The sequence below is a fragment of the Peromyscus maniculatus genome, chromosome 20 (assembly GCF_049852395.1).
Source record: "Peromyscus maniculatus bairdii isolate BWxNUB_F1_BW_parent chromosome 20, HU_Pman_BW_mat_3.1, whole genome shotgun sequence".
NCBI lineage: Eukaryota > Metazoa > Chordata > Mammalia > Rodentia > Cricetidae > Peromyscus > Peromyscus maniculatus.
In genome coordinates, this window is record NC_134871.1 from 71,452,416 (window position 1) to 71,466,140 (window position 13,725).

Consider the following 13,725-nt stretch of genomic DNA (forward strand, 5'->3'; position numbering starts at 1 on the left):
CTCTTCCAAATAGAAACAGAAGGCTCAGACTGTCACTTTGCTGATGTCATGACCTAGCCATGTGCCCAGAGGTGAGTCAGGGCACCTCTCTGCCCACCAAGGAGATTTGTTCCCCAAGGGAGGGACCAGGTGCTACAAACCACTGAAGCCGTGCAAACATCCCTCACTCAGAACCTGACTGGTTACATATCCTGCTTATGACTCAGGCTTCATAGCGGGTCCTGAGCGTGAGCTCATCAGGTGGTCTTGTCCTCTAGCTAGGCATCCCTTTAATGCTTTGTAAAAGTGGAATTTAATGTGCACATAGTCTAGAATTCTCATTTTTAAAGGGTACAAAGACTTACTAAGTGACAAACTTGCATCTAATCACAGGGTGTTTATATTATTTCCAAAAAAATCCTTGAATGGTTAGAAGTTTCTCCTAAATGCCCCCTGCTTCCCACCCCTGTACACCACTCATTTTCCATCCTGTCTGTGAACTGCCCTAACCTGGCCATTCACACTGGTGGAATAAAGTGCAATACTTGGGGAAAGAAGAGTTGCAGTTTCCTCCTGGTGGATTTTTCCTTTGATAGTATGCTGTACCCTTCCTTATCTCTTCTGATCAGGTTTGGTTTGAAGTCTATTTTGTAATATATCAAAATGGCTATATCAGCTTGTTTCTTGTGTCTGTTTGCCTGGAATATCTTTTTCTATCTCTGTACCCTGAGGTGATGTCTGTTCTTGATATTTAAGTGTGTTTCTTGGATGCAGCAGAAGGTTGGAGCCTGTTTTCACATCTATTCTGTGCCCTTTTTATTGGGGAATTGATGTTGAGAGTTATCAGTGAGCAGTGATTTTTTTTAATTCATGTTATTTGGCTGTGTGTGTTATTTGTGGTGTGTGTGTGTGTGTGTGTGTGTGTGTGTGTGTGTGTGTGTGTTACCTCTCTTTTGATTTGGTGCTCTGGGATTACTTATTCCTTGTGTTTTCTTGCATGTATTTAACCTCTTTAGGTTGGAATTCACCTTCCAGTGCCTTCTGTAGGGCTGGGTTTATAGATAGATATTGATTAAGTTTGGTTTTATCGTAATGTGTCTTATTTTTCCATCTGTCGTGATTGGAAGTTTTACTGGGTCTAATAGTGCTGGCTGGCATCTGTTGTCTCTTAGAGTTGTAGAACATCTGTCCAGGCCCTTCTGGCTTTTTTTTTTTTTTTTTTTTTTTTTTTTTTTTTTTTTTTTTTTTTTTTTGGTTTTTCGAGACAGGGTTTCTCTGTGTAGCTTTGCGCCTTTCCTGGAGCTCACTTGGTAGCCCAGGCTGGCCTCGAACTCACAGAGATCCGCCTGCCTCTGCCTCCCGAGTGCTGGGATTAAAGGCGTGCGCCACCAACGCCCGGCTCCTTCTGGCTTTTAGAGTCTCCATTGAGAGGTCAGATGCTATTCTCACAGGTCTGCCTTCATATGTTATCTGGTCTTTTCTCCTTGCAGCTTTTATATTCTTTTTTGTTCTTTATGTCTAGTGTTTTGATTATTATATGCTGAGAGGAATTTCTTTTCTAATCCATTCTACTTGGTGTTCTGTATACTTCTTGTAGAAGGCATCTCCTTTGGTTTAGGGAAATTTCCTTCTATGATTTGTTGAAATGTTTTCTGTGCCTTTGATCTGGGTATCTTTTCCTCCATTTATTCCTGTTATTCATATGTTTTGTCTTTTTATCGTGCCCCAGATTTCTTGAATGTTTTGTGCCATGATATTTTAAGATTTAACATTTCCTTTCATCCAGATATCTGTTTCTTCTATCATGTCTTCAGTGCCTGTAGTTCTCTCTTCCATATTTTGTATTCTGCTGGTGAGGCTTGCCTCTGAGGTTACTGTCTGATTTCCATAATTCTTCACTTCTAGATTTCCCTCACTTTGGTTTTCTCTCTTGATTCTATTCCCACTTTCAAGTCTTGAAATGTTTACTTCATTTCCTTCCCCCGTTTGTTTGTGTTTACATGGATTTTTAACGGGATCAGTTCATTTCCTCTCTGGGATCTCTGTCATATCCATAAAGGCTGTTTTTAGGTCTTTGTTCAGTACTTCGGCTATGTTCCCGATCCCAGGGTCTACTGTGGTAGGGTGCCTGGCTCTAGTGGAGACACATTGTCATGGCTGCTGTAGATTGGGTTTTTGTGCTGGCATCTAGGCATCTTGGTTTATGATGATTACAATTCAAGGTGCGGATATCTGGTCTTGCCTTTGTTGGGTGGGTGTGTTGCTCCTTGGTTTCTGTTGCCCTCTCTGGTGCTTAGGAGGGTGTGGTGGCTGTGTGCTGCCTCTTAGGCAGTTCTCTTGGGATCCTGCTGGGTGTGACTGGTGGGACTTCCAGGAACTGGGAACTGACACTTAGAAATGGGGCTGGCCTGAAGGGAGTAGGGTGTCTACAGGAGACAGAAAATTGAGCAGAGTGTTCTATTATAGCTGCTCGGTCCCTTGGGGTGGGGTCAGAGCAAGGAAAGGCCATAGCAGGCCATCTGCCACAGAGGGAGTAGTGAGACCGAGGGAGTAGATTTTGAGGAGAGGAGGGACAGTGAAGGTCTGTGGTTACCCTACCAGCTTCCCTGTCCAGAGTGCAAGAAAAAAAAAAACAAAAAACCCTTAGAGTTTGATAATTAGAAGCAAACAACTCGATTATAAACCAACCTAAGTCTTCCAAAGATGCTCACTGAGTTATCCTTACAGGTGACAAATAAACGATACTCAAGTTGTCATCAGAGAAATGCTAATTCAAATAACGAGATGTCACCGTATACCTAGTACTGTGGTCCGGCCCAGAACTGTGACACCACAGGCTGTGAAACAGGTGACACCTCGTCACTTCTGGTAGAGGATAAAATAGGGTCCAGCCACTGTCAGGGCAGGATTGCAATTTCTTAACACAGCCAAGTATGCTGTATCCAGATAATCCAACAATCATACTTCTTGACATTTACCTAAATGAGTTAAAATTATGCCAGAAAAATAAAAACATGCATATGGGCATTTATTATGGCTTTATTCATGATTGCTAAAATGTGGAAGAAACTAAGACATCCTTCTGGCAGTGGAATATCATTCATCATTAAAAAAAAATTAGTTAGAGCCAGACATGGCAGCTCACAGTTTTAATCCTAACACTTAGTAGGCAGAGGCCAGTGGCTCTGTGAATGGAGTCCAGCTTGGTCTATATAGGGAGTTCCTGGCCAGCCAAAATGATAGAGTGAAGACGTGTCTCAAAAAACTTATCTGTGAATCCATTCAAAGGCAAAGAGAAAAATTGAATGTACCATCTGCTAACATTGAATGATATATTCTGCATGATTCCAACCACCAGACACAACTGACAGCAACAATAAACACATTGAGTGGGAGTCAGGATTTGGTAGAGGCAGGGAGGTATAGATGGAACTCATCTAGAATGTATAATACAGGAGTACTAGATTGTGGCTGTTCTCTATAATATTGTAGTGGTTGACTCTTGATATTTTACATGTTCCAAATCCATTAGAAGATACAAAGCCATGAGTGGATTCTAACGCAGACTGTGGACTTTGGGTGATGGCAACATGTCAACATTGTGATCCGCCAGTGGTAACAAGTGTATCATTGTGTGTGGGTGGTTTTATTATTTGGTGTGGTTGTGTCTTTGTGGGAGCAAAGGCTATACTATGAGTCTTCAGATTTAGACAATTTTGCTATGAACCTAAAACTGCTCTAAAACTCAAGGCAAAAGTGGTCTACCCTGGAGGACATGATGCTACGCAAGAGAAGCCAAGAACACAATGAAAAGTGTCATGTGACTTTACTTCTGTGTAGAGTTTAAATGAGGTTAAGAGCTAGAGAGTAGAATTGGTTACTAGGATGGGGGAGGGGAGCCATCAAAGGAGAGGGAAGTTGCAGATGAAAAGGAAAAGCTTTTGGGTGAGTAAGAGGGATACTTGTAGACTGACTGCACAATAGTGTTCACTAAAGAAAAATGGCACCTTTCAAAAAAAAAAGAAGAGTAAAATTTAAATATCTAACCAAAATATGATAGAATGGTGGGTATGTTTGTTGGTAGGTTCTCTATTCCTTTTCATATATCTGCTTGGAAACTTATTATATCTCATAAATCAATACGATTATGGTTTAACTGATAAAAGCTATATTGATTGAAAAACCAAAAACAAGGGGGTTAGAGAGATGGCTCAGCAGTTAAGAGCACTTGCTCCTCTTACAGGGGACCTGGGTTCAGTTCCTAGCACCTACATGGGGGCTCACAGCTGTTTGTAAATTTCCAGGTGCCCTGGAAATTTGGTGCCCTCTTCTGGCCTCCACAGTACCAAGGTATACACATGGTACAGGAACATACATACAGGCAAACCACCTACACATACAAAAATAAACTGTAGCTAGAGTTTTCCTGCCTTGCCCACAGTCAGGACAAATCTTTGTCAGTCCCACGGCCGCTCAGACCCAACCAAGTAAACACAGAGACTTATATTGCTTACAAACTGTATGGCCGTGGCAGGCTTCTTGCTAACTGTTCTTATATCTTAAATTAATCCATTTCCATAAATCTATACCTTGCCACGTGGCTTGTGGCTTACCGGAGTCTTCACATGGTTCTTGTCATGGCAGAGGCTGGCAGTGACTCCTTCTGCCTTCCTGTTCTTTTTCTCCTCTCTCTTAATCTCGCCTATACTTCCTGCCTAGTCATTGGCCAATCAGTGTTTTATTTATTGACCAATCAGAGCAATTTGACATACAGACCATCCCACAGCAATAAACAAATGAAATCATTTAAAAAACATAATCTAGATGTTTTGACCAAAGCATAAATATCATGCTATCACACATGACAGTTTCCCATGTAAGCACTTCACCCCCCTACAAATGCCCTCTATCACTTTATACCAATGATATAAAGTGTCCTAAACACTTTACAACATCTTGACACTAGTTAGACTCACCAGATCATAGCCCATATGGGGAACGGCTTTACCAATTTCCCATGGGTACAAGGCCTTAGGGTTCTTGATGACTATACCCATGTCAATACATATTTACTCAGGAATTCAGTCGCTGGGGCTTCCTCTTCTCCCCACAAGATAAGATAAACCTTTTCCTTCCTCGGTTGCTTTTGAACTAAAGAGTGCCAAGACTTCTCCTTTCCACAGAAACCTCATTCAGTGTGCTGTTGTTTGCAAAATAGCTTGCTGGAATCGAAATTAGTGTTGCACTGAATATATATGTTATGTTACACCTTAGATATTACATATTAAGCATTATATATTATACCAAGATACAGAATGCAGATAGAGAGGTTGGCATCTTAATAGTGTTCAGTCTTCTAACCTGCTAACATGGGCTGTCAGGTTGTTGACTGGCCTCTTAGACAGCCCCCTTGGCGTTTCACAGACTTCCAGCTGTAGATCTCTACAGGTTTCATTGGAGGCTTCAGTGTTTTCTATATACTGTTTTCTCTCTCACTGATTTTCCTTTATGCTGTTTGCCATACATGGCATGTGTCATGAAGAGCTTAGATTACAGAAACCAGTCTTCACCTTTCTGCTTTCTGAGGCGTTCTGGGCAGAGAGGGAAGAGAACCCAGGGTGGGGAGTGTCCAGGGTCGTTTGGAGAGCAGCGAAGGTCAAACCAACAGAAAATGATAGAGAAGTCAATACCCAGCGCCAAAACCCAAGACAATTTCTCCATTGCTTTGAGGACTTGGGGGTTAGAATGATGGCGTCTATTTTAGGGGATAATGGGATGGAGGTAGCCCCAGGAAGGAATGAACTGATTGACCTTACAGTGGGGTTCAGGTTCCCTTTACTTATTCATGACATTAAATCAGGACTGGACAGACAGGAGCGAAACCACCACTCCAGGCTTTCTACATAGAAACCCAGGTTCTTGGACTATTAACAGGGTATGATTAAAAGTATGAGAAGGAGGGGGATATTCTCCAAAGTCGAAGCCTCCTCCAACTCAGCTATTATAGCCTCCCCCAATGCCACAACTGCCCCCTCCGATGGAGATCCTCTTGGAGCTCCCCACACCATAGAGGCTCCTGCTGCCAAAGCCAGCTCCTCCACACATGGCCCCAGCACCACCACTGCCTCGGGAGCGGTACACAGACACACTGCTGAAGCCAGAGTGGTTGAGCCCAGGGACTCTGGCTGAGCCGGCACTGAAGCCTCGGTGGCTGGTTTGACTCCTGATGGTGGATTTGGTAGACATGGTTCCTGGAGATGAGAAGTCTGTAAAGTGGAGAGATTACAGGGAAGAGCTGAGCAGATGAGCGTGATAGGCTCTGGGCAGCTGCTTATATATAGTGTAGTTGGGCTGGTACTGGTCCTAAAGTGAACTTGCAAAGTGGGAAGGGCAGGGAATTACACACAGTGAGCTCACACCTAGATTCTTCAGAAATGTTATGAAGTATTTGTGTTGTGGTTTTGGCTTCCTTTAGTCAGGGAAAATTATCATGCATCCAGTTATAACTTAATTTGGGTACAGTAAATCAGTTGTTCATTCACTGTATCTCAGTTAGTCACCGACTCAAAGTTCTGGAGGTCCTGCTGAATGTGCTGAGATCCCTCTGCTCCCTGCCTGCCCCTCTCCCACGGACATCCTGGAGACCAACTGTCCTCTTATGCCAACCGAAAGGCTGTCACTGACCTTCAGCAATTAGGAATGTGAACTGTGACCTGTTTTCCTCTAGATTGCATCTCAAACAGATAGAGAAGTCAACCACATGTTGTCCCACACCCTTGTCACCAGTTTCCACCAAACAGCTCACACCAGCCTTATTTTTTCATGTTTCCAATCAGTTCACTCACCAACCCTATAATACTTGAAAGCAGATCTCAAAAAATATGATTTATTCAGTAATTAATTCAATATTATATCTAAAGATAGGCTGTTTTGTGTATATGTATGACATAACCATATGTCTTTACATATGTATATATATGTATTTACATTAAAAATGATTCAAGGAGCTGTAGAGATGGCTCACTGGTGAATAACACTTGTTGCTCTTGCTGAGGACATGACTTTAGCTCCCAACATCCACATGGTCAATCATAACCATCCATAGCTCCAGGTCTAGGGAATCCCATGTCTTCTTCTGACCTCTAAGGGCACCACACTCACACATGTTACACATACTTACATTCACAAAACTAGTCCAATACATAAAATAACTTAAATATAACAGAAATGATTGATTTTCCTATACTCTTGTTAGTATTATTTTTTAAGTATTTTAATTATTCACATTTGTAAATATATTTAACTCTTGTTTTATGTAGGTCATAGATCTTGAATAGTTTAACAGAACTTATCATTATCCCATAATCCTTTTTCTCCTAATAACTTAATAAAATGTGTCCTGGTGTTTTGCCTGAATGAATGTCTGTGAACCTCTTGTGTGCCTGATTCCCCTGAAGGCCAGAAGAGTTGGTCAGATCCTCTACATAGAGTTACCAGAAGGTTGTGAGCTGTGAGCCACATAGAAACTCAGGTTCTTGGAATATCCAAGGGGATGGTTAGACGTATGAGAAGGAGGGAGATATTCTCATAAAGCCTTTACGTGTCCCAAAATGATAAATTCAGGATTTGCTTCAGGATTCTTGGCTTCCTTAATTTGACTAGGTCGAATGTCCCTAGTCTTCCCCAGGTGTAGGTGGGATGATTGGCATGTCTGAATACCATGCTGTGTTTTTGCTGTTTCTTCAGGGCACATTTCCAGAAATGTAGTTCCAGTTCAGAAGAAGCAATATTAATTGACTGGTCTCTAGCTGTCTGCAAGCTTCTTGCTCATGAACAGCTGTAGTTCTAAAACAAATGCCTTCTTCTCTTGTCAAAGGGATCTTGCGATGGTGGTGCAAGGATGTGTTTCTCCACTGAATGCTTTGGCTGAGTGTGTGCAGAGGGGCAGAGGTGCCAGTGATCACATCAGGGAGAGCTCACCGCTCACTCCTGATAAGGGCGGTTAAAGCCAAGTGTACATTAACCGTCTGCCAGATTCTCGTTCTCACTGACAGGGAGACAATTCATGTGGGAAGGAACACTCAACTCACATTTGTCAACTCTCTCTAAAGAAGGGGAGTGAAACACATGGGGGAACATATGTGTTAAAATTGTCATATGACAGTGAGGAAATATAGGCTCTCCAAAAAAGCTATGAATTTCAAAAATGGAGGACCATGGGAGGATTTGGAGTAATGGTACCTAAAAGGAGGTGGAAAATAAAGAGGGAATTTGATGTAATTATGTTTTAATTTAAATGTATTAAAATTAAACATAATTATAAATTTGAAATATATATATTTATGATAAAGACATAGAGAACTTGGAATGTGAGCAGTAAATATACCCTAAAAGGACCTCATCTATCAAGGTTGCAGACTTTCTATATAAAACAATTTGCGACAAAAAAAAAAACACAAAAAAAAAATGGAGAAAGTCATTATGTTATAAACCTGCTTTATTTAGCAATTTCAAGAAAGCAAAGAGCAGAGGAGAGGTCACATGAGCACGGACTCCATACATCACAGGACTGTTGACTTAGGCTATCACAGGTACTGCCAGAGAGCTTCGTGACATTGAAGTTGGGCTTTTCTCAGGCCACTGGAAACTTAAGGAAAGCTCCGGTTTTCTTGAGTAGGACCCAGACAATGGTTTCCAGAATGGATGAAAGGGACAAGGACACCATTTCACAAGCAGCATCAGAGACAGAGCCAGGGAGGCAGGAGCCTGTAAACCTAAATACAACTTGAAGCACCAAATGTGAATGAACTGTGATGTGAAGTCAGAGGATGACAATCAGAAGATGAGTCATGGGGACCCAGCAGGGACAGACAGAGGAGCAACAAGGACTCAGCTCCCCAGCCCTAACCAGAGAGCAGAGGTGGGAGGCCAGCAGGGACAGCCCCTGAGCACAGGGCTCTGCAGCCAGGGGTCTGGGGATCAGGGACCAGCTCTGGGGGCAGGGACTTCAGTGCCTGTAGCTCTTCCTGCTGGAGGAGGTGCTGCTGTACTTGATGGTGGAGGAGCTGCCACCAGAGGAGCTGAGGCCACCGCTGATGCCTCTGCCACTGCCAGAACTGAAGCCACCTCCAAGGCCATGGCTGCTGCTGTAGGAGTAGCTGCTGCCTCCTCCCAGGCCCAGGCTGCTGCTGGCACCACCTGCGCTGCCATAGCTGCTGGACATGGTGAACTGCACCACAGCTGTGGAGGAGGGAAGGGTACAGGGACACGGTGAGCCACTCTGTCCAGTGAGCCAGGAACAAGGCAGGGCAAGGGGAGGCACCAAGCAGAGTACTTACAGATGTTGACTGGTCCAACGCCTTCACCATTCAGCCTGGAAGAGGAACAGAGTAGGTGAGAACTAGGAAGCCATCACCTCGGCCCCTGTGGGAACCCTCAGTCTGGTGATGGTTCACAGAGAATCCCAGCAGAGGGTTTCTGAATGGAGCCATTGTGGCCACAGCTGGTGCCTCCCTCATCTTGTGCTCAGTGCCTGACATCATGGAGGTGTCCTCAGGGGCTTGGGGAGGGGTGAATACTCTCACCTGAACTCCTCTCCTTCCAGCAGCTTCCTGTAGGTGCCGATCTCCACATCAAGGGACATTTTGACATTCATGAGCTCCTGGTACCCCTTCACCATCCTGACCTTGTCCTGTTTGGCCTTCTGTGTGGCATCCTCCAGCCCCTGCAGCTTGCCCCTGGCATCCTTGAGGGCCATCTCCCCACGCTGTTCAGCCTCAGCAATGGCAGCCTGCAGTTTGGCACACTGGGCAGAGAGAGTAAGAAAAACTAACTTGAAATGTGGTTCTCTTGAGAGGGGGAGCCCAAGATCTTTGTTCCTAGTGAGCAAGAGTCTAGAGGATCAGAAGCAATGGACAGCAACCTCTGAATTTTTCTGTCTATCCTACCTGCTCCTTGGCGTTGTTGATCTCAGATCTCAGCCTCTGGATTATGCAGTCCAACTCGGTGATCTCCTGCTTGGTGTTGCGCAGGTCACCCCCGTGTCTGCGCCCTGTGACCTTCAGCTCCTCATACTGAGGGTCAATAGAAGAAAGAACATTTATGTTAGTTTTTCATGCAAAAGCAAATTCACGCTTAAGTGGCATCAACTATCCTTGGATTTTGGCTTTTCCACAAGGGAAGCTGAAGAAGAACAGGACTACATAGTTCTCTTGGGGACTGAACATGTTCTGTGTAATCGCATGAGGGCCAGTATCTTTAGTACAGCTCAAGCAAAGAGAGCATGGACACCATTTATGGCAACTTTGCATCCACCTCTGGGTTCTCTTGATCCTTGGACTACAACGTAACTCTGTAACACAAGTGCAAGGTACATTTGCTATTACAGGATCCCAGGTTCTTCTCAATAGAACTCTAACCTCAAATGATGTCAGAGACTTACAGATTCATTTTGAGTCCCAGATACCCTTGATCAGCCTCCATTCAATACTCACTTTTGTCTGGTACCAAGATTCAGCCTCTGCCCGGCTCCTCTGAGCAATCTCCTCGTATTGGGCCTTGACCTCAGCAATGATGCTGTCCAGGTCCAGGCTACGGTTGTTGTCCATGGAGAGGACCACAGAGGTGTCTGAGATGTGAGTTTGCATCTGAGACAGTTCCTACAGAACAGAAAGAGGCAACGTCAGCTTTGGACATGAGGATTACAGATGTTCCCAACACCCCACTCTCAGTTTGCACAGGAGAAAATAAAGGGAATGGGGACAAAGTGGACGAGGGAGAAGAACAGATGTTTTGACTACTGAGGGTCCAGGGGAATTTGATGCATCTGGTGTGGGATATCCAAGGGCTAAAAATCTACATACACTATGCTCTTATGTCTGTTAACTTTATTCCTCTAGGACAAACATGCATTCAGGGCAGGAATAACTCTAGATGCACCAAGCTCCTTATCGGTCTAATTCATTTCTCTGGGATAAAATCCTGTCTACATAGCTTCACTTCCATCTGGTTCCCTCTCATAGTCCTGCTAATGACTACGCTCCTAGGCTTGCAGCCTCATCTTCATCCTCTGTTTCCTCCTTCTCCATCTACTGCTCTCTCCTCCTGGCACTCAGAAAACTACCACAGATCTGCCTCACCCTCTACAGAACCTGTGTTCCTCTCTTATCTCTGGCCATGCCATTCTGTCTGTTTCTACAGAAAATATCTGACCCTTGCCGCCCTGTCCACACAGTTCTCTGCCTCCTCATGAATGTTCCTCTTCCTTCCAACTTGATATATAAAAACCTCTTTTGTTTACAGTCAACTGCTCTGGAGAGCCACTAGGCCTTGAGGCAGGGGGATGGTTTCAGCTTCATTTGCACAAAAGGAGGACTATGCATCTCCAGCCAATTTGTCTCCCAGGCTCAGTGCGGGAGTTAGTTACCTAGAAGTTCAGCATTTCTGGGGAGCTAAACTGTTAGCCAAGTAGTCTGGAAATATTTGGCACTCAAGAATTTCATAGCAGAAGACAGCTGAAATATTAAAAGCTGGATAGAAGGAAATATTCATAGTACATGGCTTGCCTTTAGACAGACCATTGGCCAGTCAAAAGCTTAGCTTTAATGCACAGCTGAATCTATATTATATATTCTTGTGGCTTGCCACAAAGAGGAACACACACACACACACACACACACACACACACACACACACACACGCACACACACACACACACACATTCACAGTTAGATAGAGATAGATAGATAAAGAGGGGGGGGACTTACTGCATCATAGAGATCTCTCCGGAAGTTGATCTCATCTGTCAGACTGTCTGTCTTGGCTTGCAGTTCAGTCTTATTCATGGAGACAGCTTCTACTTCCTGAGGAAAGAGTTAACAACATGGAATCTGGTTAACTCTCTTGCCCAGCCTATTTTCCTCCATCTCCCTGGCAACCATTCTCTGGAATGGACCAGACTTGCAAAGCATTTCTCTCCATCAGGAGAGAAACCATCCCTGTGACTTAGTCAGCTCACCTTCTTCAGGGTCACGAATTCATTCTCTGCTGCTGTGCGCTTGTTGATTTCATCTTCGTATCTACAAGAGGGAGGGTTCGACACATTGTAGCCAGTGGGTAGATGGCATCACAGGCAGCCCTTCACCCTACCCCAAATTCTATAAATGCAATATGTGCAAATCATGCCAAAGATGAATTTGTTGTTATTGAATATCATTCCTTTTCTCCCCCATAGCCTCCTACAACCGTCCAGGGTCGTATTCTCTTGCTCTTTGGAGATAAATTGTCATTTCATTGTTATGACTGAGCTTCCTTAATTCATGGAGTCTGGTTCTAGATTTGGGCCTTCATTACCACGAACTTTGACAATCTGTGTTCTTTTCTTAACTCACTTGTTCTTGTAGTCCTCCGCTGTATCCTGCATGCTCCTCAGCTCTGAGTCCAGGCGGCCCCTGTCCCCATTGATGCTTTCCTGTTCCCTCCTGAGGGTGCTGATGTACTGCTCAAACAACTCCTCAATGTTGTGCCTCACAGTCTTGGTGCCCTGCTCCTGCAGCAGGGTCCACTTGGTATCCAGGACCTTGTTCTGTTGCTCTAGGAACTTCACCTGGAGGGGAAGAGTGTGAGAAGAAAATGAGTTTCATTCTTCAGTGACCCCTTCATTAGTGTGACCCTCCTCTCAGGCTGTCTGCCTAGACCCCTTCAGTGTAGTCCCTGTCCCTGGGTCTACAGGGCCAACCAGAGTGAAGCTCCCAACATCATCCCCATAAGGAAGGCAGAGCTCTCAGGCAGGGCACAGGCAGCCTAGCAGTGGCTTACTGGAGTATGGTTCAGTCAGTGTGACTGGGATGCTCCCAAACTGGCCTACAGAGACTTCTGCCTTGTACAATCCTCTGTGATGGGAGGCTAGAGCTCATAACAGCCCACTGGAGTCAGACACCCTTATGGGGCAACCTCTGTAGGAGAGGAACTCTGACCCTGATTGCCAGCTGCCAGCCTAACTAAAGAGGAGCACCAAGCCAGGACAGAGTCAACCAGAAAGAATGGCCCTGCTTGAGCAAAGCCTAAAGACTCTTCCTCCACCTCTGCCTTTGGCATCCGCTCAAGTCTACTCCTGTGTAGGCTGCTCTAGAAAGAACACATCTCACCTTGTCGATGAAGGAGGCAAACTTGTTGTTGAGGGTCTTGATCTGCTCACGCTCCTCAGTCCTCACCCTCTGGATGGTGGGGTCGATTTGCAGGTTCAGAGGGGTGAGGAGGCTCTGGTTGATGGTGACCTCTTGAATGTCTTCAGGGGGACACACAGGCAATCCAGAGCTCCCAGAGCCACCACCAAACCCAGCTTTACCACCGAAGATAATGGCAGAGCCGACTCCTCCTCCAACTTGGCTACCATAGCCTCCCCCAATGCCACAGCTGCCTCCTCCGATGGAGATCCTCTTGGAGCTCCCCACACCATAGAGGCTCCTGCTGCCAAAGCCAGCTCCTCCACACATGGCCCCAGAGCCACCACTGCCTCGGGAGCGGCACACAGACACACTGCTGAAACCAGAGCGGTTGAGCCCAGGGACTCTGGCTGAGCCGGCACTGAAGCCTCGGTGGCTGGTTTGACTCCTGATGGTGGATTTGGTAGACATGGTTCCTGGAGATGAGAAGTCTGTGAAGTGGAGAGACTGCAGGGAAGAGCTGAGCAGATGAGCGTGATAGGCTCTGGGCAGCTGCTTATATATAGTATAGATGGGCTGGGCT

At 45.0% G+C, this 13,725-nt stretch overlaps 1 protein-coding gene across 1 annotated transcript; it reads right to left on the minus strand.

Moving 5' to 3' along the window:
* Positions 1-8,458: 8,458 nt before the first annotated feature.
* LOC143269823 (keratin, type II cytoskeletal 6A-like) lies at positions 8,459-13,725 on the minus strand. The gene is made up of 9 exons (XM_076556891.1): positions 13,125-13,725; positions 12,369-12,583; positions 11,996-12,056; positions 11,745-11,840; positions 10,473-10,637; positions 9,927-10,052; positions 9,564-9,784; positions 9,318-9,352; positions 8,459-9,219 (listed from the first exon to the last, which is right to left on the minus strand). Exons 1-9 carry the CDS (start codon positions 13,611-13,613, stop codon positions 8,987-8,989), a joined length of 1,641 nt encoding a protein of 546 aa, XP_076413006.1. The 5' UTR covers positions 13,614-13,725; the 3' UTR covers positions 8,459-8,986.

Bases quoted from the DNA above. Each gene is read 5' to 3' on its own strand.
- LOC143269823 (XM_076556891.1), bottom strand. From the start codon at position 13,613: ATGTCTACCAAATCCACCATCAGGAGTCAAACCAGCCACCGAGGCTTC. The intron at 11,841-11,995 runs GTGAGCTGACTA...CTCTTTCCTCAG, and splicing joins AATTCGTGACCCTGAAGAAG to GAAGTAGAAGCTGTCTCCAT. The intron at 9,785-9,926 runs GTAGGATAGACA...CTCTCTGCCCAG, and splicing joins TCAACAACGCCAAGGAGCAG to TGTGCCAAACTGCAGGCTGC.